Source organism: Ilyonectria robusta (assembly GCF_021365365.1).
Source record: "Ilyonectria robusta strain PMI_751 chromosome Unknown BGZ61scaffold_38, whole genome shotgun sequence".
Lineage (NCBI taxonomy): Eukaryota > Fungi > Ascomycota > Sordariomycetes > Hypocreales > Nectriaceae > Ilyonectria > Ilyonectria robusta.
Window position 1 is genome coordinate 81,641 of NW_025764472.1, and position 17,030 is coordinate 98,670.

The following is a 17,030-nucleotide window of genomic DNA, read 5'->3' on the forward strand; positions in this document are numbered from 1 at the left end:
GATCCATCCCCAACTCTCTTGAGCCGCCGTCGCCTCTCCTGGAGGATCCGAGGTTAGGGATGAAGTCCTTGTGTCCCATAGTCGAGCACAACCATCCTTCCGCAGAGGCCGATGAGGTAGATGACGACCGACATATCCCGTCACAAACCCCAGAGCGGCCAATATATCAGTCTTCAGATGGCAAAGCTCCCCGATGCCCCGCTATTTCTTTGCAGCTGCAGAATTTATGTTCTGACTGAAGCCTACTAGCAATGGCCGAGCCATATGCTTCGCCTGATCAGGCTTCGGTTGAAGATCTGACGCCTGAGGAGGCGAGACGCATCATTCACTCCCGTCGCAAAGTCCAAGATGGTAGGTTATTCCACTGATGCCATACTTGAGGCCTAACCGTTGCCTCTGATTCGCCTACTCACCTGACCATGACAGGCACAGCATGCTGGCCGTGTCGCCAGCGCAAAGTCAAGTGTGACAATAAGCAGCCGTGCGAGAACTGCGTCAACCGAGATCACGCACCACTGTGCTCGTATCAGCCGAACTACTCGTTCGCCAGCAAGCAAGGTTTCGTCGCCTCGAGGGGCTCCCAAGGGAGGAAGCGACGTCACTCGTCTCCGTATGGCCGAGATGAGATTGGCGAACAGGAACAGCGTCGCCCAAACTGGCCGCGTACGACAGGCAAGTCTGCAAATTTGTTGTGTCTCGTCGTCAATCCTGACTATTGGCCAATCAGTCCGCACAGATGAGCCAGATTCCACGGAGACGTCACGTTATCTGGGCCAGAACAGTATTCCTGCGTTGCTGCGCGAGCAGTCCAGGTCGGATCACCAGAATCCAGGAGGCGCTGTGACGCCAGACATCCACCAAAACATGGGGTCGATCCTGGGGCTGGACACCTCAGCGCCGTTTCCTCTTATGTCATCGCGGCACCTCGACCAGCTGGCTCAGGACATCTCCAATGCGTTGCCTTCGGATCGTGAAGTTGTCAAGCAAGCCCATTACCTCGATTCTGTCCTCTCAGGAGGTGTCTAATTCGTAGCAGACTGTTTCACACTTACAAAGAGATCCCTCAACCATTCTGGGGTTTCGTCATGAACCTGGATGATCTCGAGTCTAAGCTCATGGTCTACCTGGAAGACCGATCACGCAAAGCGGGGAGCTCCATGAAGAGCGGCCGACCAGTGTCGGCATCGTGGCTCGCCATCTTGTTTGCCGTTCTGGCTGTTGGCTCCCAGTACCACGAGTCGCCATATCATGTTCGTACACTGGACTCCCAGAAGTATATTCAGATTTCATTCCACTTCCTCCGGCTCGGAAACTTTCTCCTTCGGTAAGAGTCTAGCTCCCACTTAACTGAACGTCACCTGACCTATCAAGGCCGACCTTTGATTCGGTCCAAGCGCTACTACTCACCAGTTTCGCTCTTCTCAATGACATGAAAGCTGAGGCTTCATGGGCTCTCCTGGGACTGACATGTCGATTAGCCCAATCCCTCGGCCTACACCTGCCACACACCCCAGATGGTGGTGAGAGCGGTGCGCCGGACACGGCAAAGGAAATGGCTCGCCGAAAAATCTGGTGGACTTGTGTTTGGCATGATTCTCTAGCATCTCTTTCCTTTGATAGGTGAGGTGTCTGCCCCGGCCGAATTGCATTGTTAATTGACTGTGCCAGTCGCCTATGACGAATATCTCAAGCTGTTCAATACCCGTTTCCTCGGGGAACCTGGCAGGCGGATACACTTACCTCGAAACCATGTACCATCTCATACAGATCATTTCTCACCGATTGAACCCAGACGCCACAGCCACAGCGTCGTACACGCAGATCCTAGATAACTGTCAAGCAGTGCAAGCACTCCTCGTTCGGGCGACACCTCAGATCCAGCACAAGGAGTATTGCAAGACTGCGGTGGACCGTCTCCAATATTTTGCAATTCGCCTTCACACATCATTCATCACCTCTGTTGCTTGTCGACCCGCGTTGAGACGCGACTGCACTAAGCTTGATATGTCTTAAGCAGCGCTCCTAATAGTGCGAACCATTAAGAGGACTATTAGTGCACACTGTAGTGCAGACTAATAGTCCATGAACTATTGGTTTAGTGTACATCTCTCGGACTACACTGATGGTCCAGTGCAGGCCTCACGGACCACACTGATGGTTCAGTGTAACTCGGCCAGACTGACCAGTAGTCCAGTGCGAGGGTCGCAGACTAACAGTCTCACTATTAGTGCGCCCAAGATTCAACGTGCGTCAAGCAACGTCTTTCCACGGTTGTAGCCCGCTCCCGAGTACCCAGTCAAGAACTACGCAATCCAACGCGTCGGACGCGTCGGACGCGTCGAGCGCGCGTGGCGAAATTTCCAAGACGTTGCTAAGATATGTTAGCGGGTACAGTTGCTGCACTGCGTTGAATTATTGTATCCTAAGTATCGCACAACGGAAACCATCGTCCTAGCAAGACCCCAGAATTACATGCATGTACATGCTTTGGAATGGACTATCTGGCTGATTTCCCGTGAAAAACATTTACAGCCTAAGAGACAATGAAGTATGTGTTGTCTGAGTGGTGAATCCCAAGTCGTGGAGTTAAGAGATACCAGCCCTGCCATTTCAGATAGACGGGGCGCCAGGTAGCCTCTATCCGGCGCCTATAGGGTAGACTGGCCGCAAAACCCCATTGAGCGAAGCAGTTGAGATGCCAATAATCACGCTGGTCTCTCCGTGAGAATCGCACTCCTTCTGGTTAAGACTACAGTCACTGACTTTCTGAGAGCTCTCGTCTGGTATCAATTCCATTATGATCTGAGATATATTGCCGGTTGTTTGCGGTCGACAAAGTGCATGACGTTAAACGGTAAACCTTGGCCTCATCTCCTCCGCCAATGTGACAGATTATATGTCACGGTACCAGCCCCAGTCCTAGGAACTGGGATATCACGTGACCACGTGATGTGGGTCACCCACTGTACATAGTAGCTTCGCGTCACCCATAGCTTCTTGCCTCTTCACGGCACAACAACGATTCTAAGTCGACCCCAAGTTCCGTCCCGTGATATTATATCACAACCCAAAGCGCAGATTAAGTCAAATCTAAGTCCGCTTGAAAGCTATTCATCTCTTAATTATTTACATATACTCCCCCTTTCCCATGCCGTACCGTTTTTATTGAAGACAGGAGCCCACAGGAGACAGCCTGGGAGGAACGAGGAGGGCCGCAAGTGGGGCTATTATTTTCAAACTAATAGTGTAGACCACAGTTTGCACTATAGTTTCGTTTGACCGTAACGGACAGACCAATAGTGCAGTTTGCGCATCTCAGGCAAACTGGTAGTTTAGTCTGGCCAAATCAAACGGACCGGTAGTTTAGTTTGGCCAAATCAAACGCACTAAATGAGCAGTTTGAGGCTTTCACACGGACTGGTTGCACTATTAGGAGCACTGCCGGCAGGCGAGGAAGATCTTCGTACTCCACGGACTCGGCGGCGTCGGGAAGACACAACTAGCCATCGATTTCGATCGGCGCCACCAGGCTACGTTCAGCTCGGTCTTCTGGCTCGACGGCAGATTGGAGGACCGCCTCAGACGGAGCATTGCCGGCTGCGTTAATCGGATTCCCAAAGGACAAATTTCCCGCTTGGGCCAGAACCAGGCCGAGGCTCACAGTAAGGACGATCTCGATGCTGCCGTGGCGAGCATGGTGGAGTGCGCGGCCCGACAACGGCGACTGGCTCTTGATCTTCGACAATGTCGACTAAGACCACGAGCAAGGCGGCATGATGAGCGTGTAGGATCGGAGATGCTACTTGCCTGGCGACTGGCGAAGTGGGCATCTTGGATGAATATTCGGGGCGCGTCGGCTGTCAGCCAAACCCCGTTGACCGTGCTGTCCGTAATAGGCAGTGATGCGCAAAATCAGGCCATACTACCTTTTGAGTTGCATTAGGCGACCCAATAGATTGGCCTGGACCCATTGATGGGGTAGTCAAAAGGTGGTGGCGCAACTGGGGTACCACTTTGTACCACCTCTTCTGGGATAGTGGACATGCCATATCTCTCGTTGGGTGATATCGAGAAAGACACATTCAGATACATCATCGTGCGAATCGTCGTGCGACATTTTTAACGCTATTGTTTTCAGCGCAGCCCGAGCTGAGTTTGAGGCGTTCAGGGCGTTCTCGTACTACTATGGACTCAAATGCCCCAGCCACTCCTTTCAACGTCAAGATATCTCCCCTCCCTTTTCACCGATGCCAACTTCCTCGGGACCTCCGAGATACCGAGACCTGGATAGACTGACACCATTGTCACTCTCCTCCAGCATGGTAATCAAGCCAGAGTCTCCTCCCGCACCGGCACGCAACTCCGGCCGCCACAAACCATCGGAAGCCCCGCCCACGCGCACAATCGAGAAGCGCCATTACACGCAGTTACATGCTGCATTTACCGAACTACGGGATAGTATCCCTAGTATGAGAGTTGCAATGGCAAAGGAAGGAGAGGAGAATGCAACGACGGATCCGCAAGAAGGAACGCCTAAAACAATAGTGGATAAGGTTAGTTGGCACCCAACTCATGATACAGTGATTCTTACCAAGAATAAAGGAGGCCATTCTATATAGGGCGATGGAGCATATTTCGCTGCTTGAAGAGAGAAATAGATCTCTCCTAGAAGAGCGCATAGTACTGCAGTCGACAATCGCTGCGTTCGAGATGTTATTTCCACGTTACTGATCTTCCTATATATGTTTTGCCGCGGACCGGGCTTGATGAGGCATCGATATGATCGGTTTTCACGTGGATGTCGCAGCGGGTACTGAGGGACCTCCAGGGCCGCCAGGCTATTGGGGACCGCCTGGACAAGAGGGAGGGTCAAAGAGAACTCTTATCATCAAAATTGTCATATTTCGTCAACGTATTGTTATAAAGTCTTGCGGCCTGAACGATGACAGACCAAGCTTACCTCTTTGCCCAAAAAACGTGACAGAACGAATGGGAATTTTGCTAGAGCGACCCAGCGCCTAATGCGTAGATCACAGAGTCACAGCACACAAGGACCCCGAGATCTCAACCGCCTGGGGAACCAGCCCAAGCCAGCCAGGGTCCCTGAGGTTGGCTTCGTGTAGTGTACCCGGCACGAAGTACCTGATACGGCTGGTGGCAGTCCACCCTCTCCACTCGCTCACCGAACAACCCCTAAAAGTGCCCCTCCCCTCCCTCCAGAGGCCCCTTTCCAGCGGCTTCAGCGGTCCCCTAGCAGCATTAGCCCCCCCTGTTACACCACCAAGCCAAGTACCTGCTACCTGCCCGGGGTCCCTGCTGGCCCAGCCCGCTCGTCTCAGCGCCTACCCACCAGCCTGGTGTTTCCTATCCCCACACCCTCCTCTCACACCCAAGAAACCCCCCTCCTCCTCCTCCTAGTGAGTGCGCCCATCTCCAGGCCCCGTCCGTCTTGAGGTGACCTTAAGTCTTGGTCTTGGTCTTGTCTACCGTTACCTATCTCTTGTGTCCGTCCTACTTCCACTCGCTCATCCATCTTCTTATCTGAACCTTCCCGTGGCCGTCATCAAAATCCCCCCTCTGACCTTTCCGTTCCCGTTAGATGGCCACTCTGTCGCATCCTCCTCGGCCCACGGTTCACCAGACTGCCCCTCCCTTTAATACCCTCGAGCAGCCCTCCACTCAACTCCCACTCCTCCCTCTCGGAACGGTCTCATATCACCACTGCTGCCGCCATCCCGGCTCCTCCCGCCCAAGCCCGTGGCCGCCTTGGACAGGACCCAGAGCGCCACCGCCACCATCTCGGAGCCCGCGATCCGCGCCCGGCACTCCAACGGTACCCTCTCGAGACTCTCCCTCCTCCCCAGCTGGACGCCCGCCTCGGAGCCCTCCAGCCCGGACAAGAACCACCGGCCCAGGAGTGCCTCGAGCCAGTCCCTGTTGTCCAGTATCAACCTGGACAGCGCCGTCGCTACCCAAGCTGCTTCGGCGAACCACCCGCCGTCCCAGCCTTACACGGCCATAGACCCAAACGAACCACCTCCCACCAAGTCTCCCGTCACGGCAAACAAGATGCACCAAACATCCTCGCGCTTGCTGCGCATGACGGATGACGACCGGCCGTTCACGAGGGTATGTGCCATGGTTCTACCACTTCCACCTGCCGCTTCGCATGGCGTGCGCCATAGTGCAGCGTTCCGCGCGGGGCATGCGGAACCCCCCTATGAAACGCCGCCTCCCGAACCCCTTCTCGCCAGAGCATTGGCTGACTTTGGTAGTACAATAGGACTTCGAGGATCTCTTCTCCACCCTCGTCGTCAGTCTTCTGCCGCTCTCGGCCCACCGCGTCCGATTGACCAAGGTCGAGTACACGTTCCTCTCCGAGGATGCCATCAACAACCTCGGATCCCTCAAGTTCTCCCAGTCGAATCGTATGCCAGACCCCAAAGACCCCTCTCGCATCGTCACCACCACCACAACCACCACCTTCTCCATGGCCAAGGACATGGCCCGGTCCATCTGCCAACGCTTCGTCGAGGCACGTTTCATTGAATCGGCCGACGGCAAGTACCAGCAGTTGTACAACATGAAGGGATCGGTCTGGCAGCTGACGCCTAAGGGAATCACCGTGCTGGACAGGTTCTGCTCGAGGAGCGGTATCCAGCAGAAGCAGGTGTCGGAGCTGGTCAACCTGGGGGCAACCCAGCTCGTCCTGCTGGAGAGGGACTCCCAGAGCGATACGCTTCTCCATGACCAGGGCACCCTTGAGGTCATTTTCCGTCGGTTCGTGGGTGCCGAACACCGGAACATCAAGCCGACCGTCAATGCAGCCGATTCGGACTCGTTGCACGATTACAAGGATGGTCTGACCGGTGTCAAGGTGGCAGCCGAGCGCAAGGTCAACGGCAAGACGTATCGAGATACCTTCACTGGCAAGGCCACCACCGACTGGCTGATGGACTGCTCCACGATTGTTGACAAGCGAGAAACCGTCGAGGTCGCCACCCTCTTTGTCGAGTACGATCTGATGGAGCCCGTCGCTCAAGACCGAGCCTACATGTCCGAGAACCCAGGCTGCAACGTGTTCCAGCCCACCAAGTATGCCATCTATCAGATTTCCCAACGGGGCAAGGATCTCATCAACGGTTCTGGCTCGAGGGGACGAGCGTCGGAGAGCGAGGGCGGTGCGGCTTCTCAGCGAAATAGCATCACCAGGGACACCAACACCCAGCGGCTCGACAAGATCCTCAACGATCCTGCGCTCCGTCTTCTCTTCCGGGAGAACCTGCGCGACACGCACTGCGAGGAGAACCTGTCCTTCTACCAAGACGTAGATGAGTATGTCCACAACTGCAAGGCCGTCACCCGCACGGCTCAAAAGAACCCCAACAACACCTCGATGGACGGGGTCAAGGAGAGCATGGCGCAGGCGTATGGAATTTACAACGCTTTCCTGGCCCCCGTATCTCCTCGTGAGCTCAACATCGACCACCAGCTCCGCAACAACCTGGCCACTCGGATGACCAAGGCCGTCGGCCAAGACGTGGCCATGATCGACACTCTCCAGGAAGTAACGTCCCTCTTTGAGGACGCCCAGAACGCCGTCTTCGAGCTGATGGCTAGTGTGAGTTTCGCTAACCCCCAAACGTCGGCGAGGCCGACGGCGCTGACGCACAACAGGATTCGGTGCCAAAATTCCTTCGCAGCCCCAAGTATGAGCAGCAATTGCGGAATTACGAGTTCGACCTCGTCGGACGAGGCCCTGAGTCCCAAGCCAAGCTTTACCCGTGAACCGTATACTAGCGACTTCGCAGGACCCTTACAGTGCTCTCACTGAGAGCCTCAACTTCAAGTCCCCACCGTTCCGCCTCAAGATGCACCAGTTTACGGAGCGCTCAAGGATCCATTCTGAGTTGACGCCAGAATGGAACGAGAACAAAGGCGAAGCTGGCGCCAGCAGAGGGACTGGGCAACGAGGGGACGAGATTTTTCGAGCTCGGCCTATGGTGATACGCTTCAATGGCCTGTGCTCTTGACATGAGCCAATAGGGGTCCTTGAGGCATGAGGAACTGGGGCCTGTTCGGTCGTTCGGCAGGGGTTGGGGCATTCAGCTCAACACTTTCCTCGGACGCTAACCACTGAAGATCGATCCCTTACGGTCCGTGAGCACCCCCCTCTATAATGAGCCTGGACTGGCGCCTCCCAGCTGAAATTCTCCCCCAGAGGCTGTTGCGTTGCGACCCGACGCAGTTATATCAGGTAGAAATACCGCGAGCCGTCAGGAGCCCACCTAACTGGAGCTTCCTTCAAAATCTTCCGCCTACTAACACAAGATGTCGACCGTTCAAGACCTGCTCAAGCAGTACTCGGGTCAGATCGTCCCGTTTTCGTTCCACGCCGGGTTCGTTAGCCTGAGTTACGTTGTCAGTCTGATTGGGGCCGGTTCGACGCTAGAGTTAATCAGTCGACGGACTTCTCACAAGGGCATTCATAACCAGTATGGCCCTAATATTCAGACAATAGCTGGGGCAACTGGTTGACTCCGACACAGAATCTTGCTAGCCGGTGCCGCCATTTCTATGGGAGGGATTGCAATATGGTCCATGGTTGTTGACCGGTTGTCGCCTCTGAGCTCGCGAACCAGCTCGCTGACACTCACGATAGCACTTCATCGGAAACAGAGCAATCTATATTCTTGACGGAGAAGAGGAGCTCCAAATCGCCTACTCTACCCGGTTGACCATCCTCTCGTTATTCGTGCCTATTCTCCTGCTGCTACTTGCCTTCCTCGTCGTTAGCAGCAACGATCGCATGCGTTGGTCGCGTATCGGTTTATCAGGCTCCCTATCCGGCGTTGCCATCTGTGGTATGCACTATCTCGGCAATGCTTCCATTAACAACTACTGCTGTAGCTACCAAACTGTCTATGTCGTCGTCGCGGCGCTGATCGCGGTTGCTGCGAGCACCACGGCACTAGCGCTATTCTTTGTCTTCGACGCTGCTTGGACGAACGCGTGGTGGAGGAGGGTCGGATGTGCCATGGTGCTCGCGGGGGCTGTGTCCGGGATGCACTGGTGTGCCGCCGCTGGGACGAGGTATACGTTGTTGCACCTGTATTCCCCCAGAAACGGGATGTCCCGCGATACCACCATCATCGTGGTTATCTGCCTGGTGAGTATCCTCCATCAAGTCAGGCTCAGAAATCTAAGACTAGTCAGTCCGTCGGAGCATTTATTGTCATGGGCGTTAGTTGGATCTACTCCGCTTGGATCAGAAGAGGCTATGCCAGCAAAGCACAACAGATCGTTCTCGCCGCGGCTGTGTTCGATAAGCGAGGAAGAATACTGGTCAGCCAAGAAGGGTTGCTACCAAGTGAGGGGGTTACAGACACATTCCTGCAGAAGGTACGTAGGCAGCTCCTTTGGTACTTGAAGCTCCGAGATTAATGAAATACAACAGTCAAACAACGATGTCTTCGGCACGGCCCACCCGCTCTTTCATTGGATGTTCCGAGCATCTCGAAACTGGTCGAGCCTCACAAATATTATTGACCGGATGGCCGACCATATCGGCTATCTTTCGCATGCCAGGCGCAATAACAGAACTGGAATCAAGCTGATGGGGGAGGATGGTCAGCCGATCGAAAATTACAGTCATTTTCCGTGAACTCTTTTGTCTCGCAGCCGTTGCGCTCGCGTCCAAGATGAAAGAGAATCTCTTAGGTGCTGGCATTCTGTGGGACGAGGTCTTCGCAACCGGCAGCACTTCGAAACCTGTGCGTCGACCGCAGATGGAACTCAACGATACCGGCAATCCCGACCCATCTCTCCAGAATACCAACGTCTCTAAGAAGAGACTGGAACCGGATGATCTGGTCGAGAAAGGAGACAACCGAAGATACCAGGAAAACGGCCGGGGGTCTCTCATGTTTCTAGTACGCCATGTCGACAGCAGACGCGACGTCGAAAAACTCGAAACTGCCGGGTACCGGTTTGCCGAGTCGCACCAGGTGGTTGGCATCATCCGCTCGAGCATGAAGATCGAGAGCCCAGACCTCGGAGGAAGACTGCGCAATATGGCTACTCATTCGGAGAACAACGCTATACTCACTCCTGGAGTCTATCTCAGTATCTTTGCCGTCCGTGCTCGGTTGGACCACCATGGGTTTGATGTGCTGGTTCAAAAGAACGCTAGGAACCTGCTCCCGGCTACGAAGCTGCCGTTGGAATATCTCGAGCGATGGCAGATTGGATTCCTCGGCCACCTTCAGCGCTTGACTACTTCGACCCTTATACATAAGCTGAACATGAAAAATCGCTCTGCCCAGGAAACCCGATTTATATCCGAGCTCTGCGACGCAATAGTTGCACTCAGGGGATGGTTCGACGACGCCACATTCGAGGATGCAACGCTCATGTCCAAGGTCGTCCAGGTGCCTTGTTCTCCGCTCGAAGAGAACTCTGGGTCGCTCGCATGCTCTCTCATCACATTTCGGCTGGTGCTTCCCATTCACGCCAGCGTCAGCTTCCCAAGGTGCGAATTCAGCCCCCTCCAGTTCTTCAAGATCCGTCAGCTAGCGTACGAGGGTTCGCCACACCATGTCGCGTTCTCGCGCTCTGTACACCGCGAGCTGTCGTCTGTTCTGCATCACGCGCCTACGGGGCCATTGTTTGGGTCGGGAGGCCCAAGATCCCGCGGAGGCCGCGAGGCATCCCCTCGGCGAAGGCTGGCGAAGTTTGATAGATCTACGACCAGTGGTCGTACTGACAACAACGCCCGGGAAATCCTCACGACGAGCCAGGAGCAGCTGTGGACTGTGGCGTCCAACCATAGCTCGTCCCGCAACCGCGACCCAGGAGGCGAGAGTAGTGTTGATCGCGACCAGAAGCCGCCGTCGATTGGCCGCGCCGTTACGTTCGATGACCCGATAGCTCATCCCATCAAGCGCCAGCAACTATACGGCGGCATCATGGTCTCGCAGGAAATCATGGTCGACGTTCAGGAGGTAAGTCGCTCAGTGAGCGCACGTGGGGCACACGCAAGGCGCAAGCGAGGACGCTAACAATTGAGTCATCGCAGAAGAGCATAGGTGATACGAACATTGTCGCGATGAGAAACAGCAAGATGATTAATGATAGAACTGACGTTTCCGTGGCGCCGATAGATGTAGAGGATGCCACTGCCTGGCCAGTGAACTTGTATCCCGGCGTCGCGGGTAGCGCATTCAATATTGAGGCAGAAAAGGAGGAAGGCGAGTTAACATTTGTAGATGAGCTACTTGCACTTTGTATGGACAAACAGCTATGATGGATGACTTTAGGATGGATTCTGTCGAAGGGATCAACAGGATAATTACGGAGGACTTTGTTGGATTTGCAGGTCTGGTAAATGGCGTCGACTATGCGACTTCGCTAAAGGTTATGTTAGCAATTGACTTCCTCGTGGCGTCCCAGTATCGTACTAAGAGTTCATGGTTCGAGTTCATAAATGTTTTCCACTTCTGGAGGTCCGGCGTCTTCGCTCTCGGTAGCATCATTGTCGCAAGATACTCTGGTCCAATTTCAAGGATGAAGCCTCGCTATCAGGGTTAAGTAGGGCTCCATCAACGTAGTCGTTCATTCCCTTACCATCGAGCTCAGACTATAATCCATGGTTTGTTGTTAGACCGAGTAGCAGTTTGAATCTTCAATGAAGGCGCCGCGGTCTACTGCGTTCATCTCATCGTCGTAAGTGGCAGCGATGGACAGGATAGAAATCAGCTTGACAGGGCCATCGCCCAAAAAACGCATAGACGTCAACGCCAAGGATGGCGACTCGATGACGGCCCTCCAACTGGCTTGCCTTAGGGAAAACCTGTCGGAAAACTAGCGTGGCACTCCGATGACTTAGCCGTTGATCACTATGTATTGTGTGTGTTCTTAGCTAGGCTATCGCGGCGTTGATCAGGGGTTATAGGCTTCCCTGACCGCCTTCCTATTCGGGCTGTGCCCGGCAAGGGGTCAGTGACCCCTTGATCCGATGCTCTGTACATGATCCAATCTAACAAAACCTCCCTAAGGGAGGAGAGCTTCCCCTAGAATAGAATAGAATGGCAGAATTTTAGTGACTCTTGATATATGTGGACCGCCTACCTGTCTCCACTCCCCGGGTCGGGGTTGTTCCTTAACATTACGTCGATAAGAGTCTATTGCGAGGTAAATTACAATACTTTCTTTTACTATATCAGATAGCTAGAAAAGCACTAGATATAGCTTGAATGTTGTCTTTTAGTGCAATGATTTATCTCATTCCTTCTAATATAGAAAATCCAATTTATTAATATCTTACTATAGTAAGTTAGCAGACTATTAATAAATATATAAATTATATAATATATAATTTTATAAAAGATATTATCTATTTAAAAAGTTAAAAAAGAAATAGTCTTTAATATAAATTAAATTAAACTATATAATATATAAAATACCTCATGGGTACTACTATCTACCTCTGCACCATGAACCACAATCGTATCCTCTTGGGCCCTAGCCTCAATAGGGCGTGTAGCCAAAGCCTTCATCACTTCCTGAACTTTCGTAGTGCGCGTCGCTGCCCTTATCTTGTACCAGTTCATATGCATGCTGGGCTTTGCGACGAGAACGGCGGCGGGTCATCTGCCCAGAGGCAGAGGAGACACTCGGGTTCGGAATGACGATCCGAATCTGTCCCCTGAGGCCTGGAGCCCTGCATCACTGGATGCGCAGCTTGTTGTGTCAATGGTTTTCTCTTGATGCGGCTCTGTTGACATTTCTGTTGCTAGGGATACAACGCGGGCTCCAGGGATGCTATTGCGGTACGGAGTGCCTACAGACACTTCGCTATCCTCGAGTAGCGCCTCGGTCACCTCGACTGGTCTGGCGGTGTGTGATGTGATGTGCGCGCTGGGGAAGGAGAATCTGGAGGAACTCTGTGTCTTACTACCAGACTTGTCGCCAAAGAGAGAGCGTCGACCGTCATGGTGCCCGGTTCGGTGATGTCGACAGAGGCAAGTCGTTCTCCGCCTGGAGTGGCCTGACATGGCAGTCTTTCGAGGCAATTGTGCGAGGCCTCGAACTTGGCATCTTCACAAGCAGAGATATCTCCAGCAAGTGTGTGATTTATTTGACGAGGACATTGCTGATCCGGTTCGAGATCCGCGAGATCGGATGCCTGTGACCCATATGCGAGGTTAGAGGATCATCCGTGTGCGGCGTAGATGCTTTAGAACTTTGCGCAGCGCCATGCGTTCTAGGTAGTCGCCGAGGCCGTCAGCAAGTGTCCTCTATGTCATTTTGATCTGCGTATACCCATCCCGACTTCCCAACTCCAATTGTCCCTAGGTGCATCAGCCCTTCTCCACGGTCGTATCCAATTCTCCGACTGATGCCGGGCCGGATTCTTTGAGATATCCCGTACATCCACCCTCCAGGCTGCTCTTCACGCTTCTTGGCGACTGGGAACTTTGAATGCAGATGAACGGATAGAAGACGACAGCAGAGGGTGGGACTGACGGGAGGTTCCAGATACCTGAGAGTTGGGGAAGGCAGGTAGCCAAAGGTCCAACTTCCAAGAGCGGCAGCCGCTTCCAAACAAAGGAGAGCCACAGTACCTAGGTAGACATTGATGCTGCGCCGTCAGCCACCAATTATTGGCGCGGGGGCCCCAGCGCAGGTTTCAGCAGGGGTGTGTGTATGTGTGTGTATATGTGTATATTATGTGCCATGAAGCGGCCTAACTCTTGAGCCCATGCATGGGCCATGCGGCACGGCACGGGGCCGAGATTGGCTGCAGACGAGTGGCTTGAGCGAATAAATGGGCTGCGGTTTTTGTGTTGGAAGATGGCGTTCACGAGCCATGTCGGAATCACCCGGTTTTTGTGTCAGTACCCCTCAGTTCATTTTACAGAGTACTCTGTAGATCTGCAAGTATCCATTTACAGGTGACAATGGGCGTCGACGACGCCCTCGCAAAAGCGGGCGTACCTGCGTTGTCACGGCGGCCGTCATCTCATTCCAATCGCCGCCACGGCGCACCGTATCCATACGAACCACGACTACTAGATCACGAGCGTGGTAATTAGAACTCAACTCACCTGTCGGCGGACTTGGACCTGGAACCAACCAAGCAGTGGAAAAGCAATACGGAGTACGGATACTCTGTACTCCGTACACACTTGGGTATTGCAAATCACAACTAAGCAAGCCTGGCGCCTCAAAACACCAAGGCGCCACCTCAACCCTGTCCTCTTGATGATATATTAACCCGATTGCGATCCCGCCAGGCCCCCATCCAGCCGAGATCCTCCCCTTCTCCTCGTCCTTCGCCTCTTTTCACTGTCGCTCTTCCTCACCATCGACCCCGGGATGTAATTATCACCAACTAGCACCACTACTTCCATAGCCACCACCGAGATTCCTACGGCCAAAGCTTCACGCCGATATCCATCCTTTACCCTCCCTCTAGGGCCCGTACTAATAAGCCGCCATCGTGCCCGTTTTCGCTACGCCTGGCGTCCTCCGCCTTTCGTTGAGACGCCGCATTCTCCCTACAGATACAGAGAGACAGCCCAACACAGCGCTCAGACCCAAAAGACTGAAACACGCCCTTAGCTTCTTCCGCTGCGCTTTGACTTCCTTCCATCCCGCACCCCTCTCCAGCTGGTTCGTTGGTGCCTTTCGTCTCGATCGCGCTCTGTGCCTCTGTGCCAGAAGTCTCAAGCTACTGAACTCGATCCAAACCCACCCGGAGAATTCCCCCACCCTCCACTTCAGCCTGGCTGCTCAATATTAATATCGCCCCTCCGCCAGACTCCCCTGTCCCCTGTGGAGGACGGGTTTTGCTCGGATTTCTCGAACACCAAGGCATCGTCGGGCTGTTAGGCCTTCATCAAGACACCACCACCAACCACCCGCCCACCATGGCTCCAACTCCATCTGCATTGTGGTCATACATGGTCGACCGCTCTGACAAGGGCGGTGCCTCTGTGCCCATTGCCGGCGACGTCATGGGCCTGCTCGTTGCGATTGTCTCCATCTCCGTCCTCTCCATCTGCATCTGTAAGAAGCCCGCCCCCCGAAGTGTTAACGTCCTGGGTTGGACCAAGGCAATCTCTAGATGACTGCTTACAAGCCTGTAGACCAAGATGCACGGCCATCAAAGTATGGACCAATCTACCAGCCGTAGTCTGGCGTAAGTCACTGTTTGCTCCTGGAGACTCCACCATCTTGCGTGACACTAAACAACCCGCAGTCGTCTTCGCCATTTATATCGACTCCATCCTTTTCGTCATCGCCACCGCCATTCTGCAGCAAATATTCGGCATCAACTCGAGCTATGCTGTATGTCACGGCGCCATTCTGCTCTGCCTCCTGTGCTACGCCTCCACCAAGGTCAGTCGCTCATCCCCCTACGGAGGACAGGTGTGACATTAGACTAATTTAGACTAACATGCTTGCAGATTGTAAGTCATTACGTTAGATATTAAGCTCAACTATAACCCCTAACTCTTCCCTCAGTTCATTTACGTTTTTCTTGTCGAGAAGGCTGTAAGTCACAGACACAATCCCAACCACATTTCAACGTAACGCTGACCATTGTTAGCACATCATTCGTAGCACTCAAAAGACCCGCCTTCAGTCGAAGCTCTACTGTTTTAACTCGTTTGGCATGCTTAGCCTCTATACTGTCATCGTCATCCTCAACTTCATCTTGTAAGCCATCCGCCGTCAGGGCCCACCTGAAACCTCAACTAACCAATATGCTCGTAGTCGAATTGCTAGGATCGATGAGAACGGAGTTTGCATCATTGGCATGCAGAGGATCTCCATGGTTCCCCTCATCTCATTCGACAGCATCGTCAACATCTATCTCACCATCCTTTTCCTCATCCCTCTCAAGAGTCAGTCTTATACGTCTATGTCCAGACTCCTAAGGAATTATAATCTAACATCCTATAGATCTGTATTCGTTTAAGAATATGTCTAAGACCCCCGCTAACAAACGTCTTAAGAACGTTGCGTTCCGTACCTTTGTCGGTTCTTGTTTCACCCTTCTCAGCAGCATTGTGTAAGGGCCAAATCCCCCCGGGCCCCTGCTGGCATTTAAATAAAAGATAAAAATACTAATGGAATCTCAGCAACCTGAGCGTCATGATGGCTCTCAATGGAGAGCCTGGCTGGGTTTGCCTCATGTGCTGTAACTCTGACAGTCGGTACCCCAAATCCCCCCCACCCCCCCCAGCATATTCAACCCCTTACTTCCTGCAGTTCTCTTTTCTGCCATCGTCATCCATTGGGTCACCTCCAAGGACAACGCCGGCTCGGGCAGTCAGACCGGCACCAACCACTACAACGAAAACGGCAGCCGCGCGGGCCGCGATCCTCACGCCTCAACCCGCCAAATGAACACGATCCCCGTGGCTCCGCCCTCGTCCCACGGCACCGATTCCGAGGTCTCCCTCGTCGCCGCAGTCAACGCGCAATCCTCCGACGACGGCCGAGACATGGACATAGCCAAGGTGTCGACCACCAGCGGCGGCGGCGGCGTAGTCGTCACCACAACGATCCACCGCCAGAGCCGTCTCGCCAGCGGCTTCAGCCTCGACATGGACGCCAAAAAGGTCAAAGACGACGACGGCGAGGCCACCTACGGCTACTCACCCCGTTCCCCCACCTACGGCGTCAACAACCACCACCATATACCCGAGCCGCCCCGGACCCGTATCACCGCCGGCAGCCAGAAGGATCCCTGCAGCTAAAGACTCGGTCTTGTCTGAAGTCCCATGACTTAGGGTTTCTTTTTAATCTTCGGGGATTGCTCGTCATCCCCACAAGAATGGCGTTTGTTTTTGGGGTTTCAGGCCTTTCCGTCTTCTGTAACGGTTGGGTCCACGCTAGTGGTCTAGGGTAGGTTTAAGGCATGAGGTATAAAATTAAATGGATGTTGGATACGCAATTTGCTATATGCAATAGCAGAAGTGATTGATTAAGTGATGTATTGAGAAGGTTGTTCCCTC

At 53.6% G+C, this 17,030-nt stretch overlaps 6 protein-coding genes across 6 annotated transcripts; all 6 read left to right on the forward strand.

Annotated features, from left to right (window-relative positions):
* Window positions 1-251: 251 nt before the first annotated feature.
* Window positions 252-2,013, forward strand: BGZ61DRAFT_485571 (uncharacterized protein; the record flags this gene model as incomplete). Its single annotated transcript, XM_046249727.1, has 6 exons — window positions 252-351; window positions 427-663; window positions 728-1,018; window positions 1,057-1,324; window positions 1,411-1,620; window positions 1,692-2,013. The coding sequence occupies 6 exons, from the start codon at window positions 252-254 to the stop codon at window positions 2,011-2,013; spliced, it is 1,428 nt and encodes a 475-aa protein (XP_046095990.1).
* A 1,318-nt stretch (window positions 2,014-3,331) lies between these two features.
* Window positions 3,332-3,787, forward strand: BGZ61DRAFT_464519 (uncharacterized protein). Its single transcript, XM_046247486.1, has one exon. It carries the CDS (start codon window positions 3,391-3,393, stop codon window positions 3,604-3,606), a length of 216 nt encoding a protein of 71 aa, XP_046095991.1. The 5' UTR covers window positions 3,332-3,390; the 3' UTR covers window positions 3,607-3,787.
* Window positions 3,788-4,101: 314 nt separating this feature from the next.
* On the forward strand, window positions 4,102-4,971 carry BGZ61DRAFT_464520 (uncharacterized protein). The gene is made up of 2 exons (XM_046247487.1): window positions 4,102-4,553; window positions 4,603-4,971. Exons 1-2 carry the CDS (start codon window positions 4,248-4,250, stop codon window positions 4,729-4,731), a joined length of 435 nt encoding a protein of 144 aa, XP_046095992.1. The 5' UTR covers window positions 4,102-4,247; the 3' UTR covers window positions 4,732-4,971.
* Window positions 4,972-7,984: 3,013 nt separating this feature from the next.
* Window positions 7,985-11,060, forward strand: BGZ61DRAFT_564452 (uncharacterized protein; the record flags this gene model as incomplete). Its single annotated transcript, XM_046255892.1, has 6 exons — window positions 7,985-8,495; window positions 8,550-8,604; window positions 8,663-9,169; window positions 9,217-9,402; window positions 9,458-9,629; window positions 9,682-11,060. Exons 1-6 carry the CDS (start codon window positions 8,332-8,334, stop codon window positions 11,058-11,060), a joined length of 2,463 nt encoding a protein of 820 aa, XP_046095993.1. The 5' UTR covers window positions 7,985-8,331.
* Window positions 11,061-12,640: 1,580 nt separating this feature from the next.
* Window positions 12,641-12,963, forward strand: BGZ61DRAFT_464529 (uncharacterized protein). Its single transcript, XM_046247488.1, has one exon. It carries the CDS (start codon window positions 12,686-12,688, stop codon window positions 12,908-12,910), a length of 225 nt encoding a protein of 74 aa, XP_046095994.1. The 5' UTR covers window positions 12,641-12,685; the 3' UTR covers window positions 12,911-12,963.
* A 2,036-nt stretch (window positions 12,964-14,999) lies between these two features.
* Window positions 15,000-17,030, forward strand: BGZ61DRAFT_403309 (uncharacterized protein). The gene is made up of 9 exons (XM_046243102.1): window positions 15,000-15,072; window positions 15,146-15,205; window positions 15,266-15,405; window positions 15,532-15,561; window positions 15,617-15,726; window positions 15,784-15,914; window positions 15,973-16,081; window positions 16,152-16,222; window positions 16,282-17,030. The coding sequence occupies exons 1-9, from the start codon at window positions 15,021-15,023 to the stop codon at window positions 16,770-16,772; spliced, it is 1,194 nt and encodes a 397-aa protein (XP_046095995.1). The 5' UTR covers window positions 15,000-15,020; the 3' UTR covers window positions 16,773-17,030.

What these genes read in the sequence shown, in the direction of transcription:
- BGZ61DRAFT_403309 (XM_046243102.1), top strand. Translation starts at nt 15,021, where the DNA reads ATGGGCCTGCTCGTTGCGATTGTCTCCATCTCCGTCCTCTCCATCTGC. An exon ending in TCTACCAGCCGTAGTCTGGC is followed by an intron (nt 15,206 to 15,265) that starts GTAAGTCACTGT and finishes AACAACCCGCAG; the next exon opens with TCGTCTTCGCCATTTATATC. An exon ending in TGTGCTACGCCTCCACCAAG is followed by an intron (nt 15,406 to 15,531) that starts GTCAGTCGCTCA and finishes CTCTTCCCTCAG; the next exon opens with TTCATTTACGTTTTTCTTGT.
- BGZ61DRAFT_464529 (XM_046247488.1), top strand. Translation starts at nt 12,686, where the DNA reads ATGACGATCCGAATCTGTCCCCTGAGGCCTGGAGCCCTGCATCACTGG.
- BGZ61DRAFT_464520 (XM_046247487.1), top strand. Translation starts at nt 4,248, where the DNA reads ATGCCAACTTCCTCGGGACCTCCGAGATACCGAGACCTGGATAGACTG. An exon ending in CTAAAACAATAGTGGATAAG is followed by an intron (nt 4,554 to 4,602) that starts GTTAGTTGGCAC and finishes CCAAGAATAAAG; the next exon opens with GAGGCCATTCTATATAGGGC.
- BGZ61DRAFT_464519 (XM_046247486.1), top strand. Translation starts at nt 3,391, where the DNA reads ATGAGCAGTTTGAGGCTTTCACACGGACTGGTTGCACTATTAGGAGCA.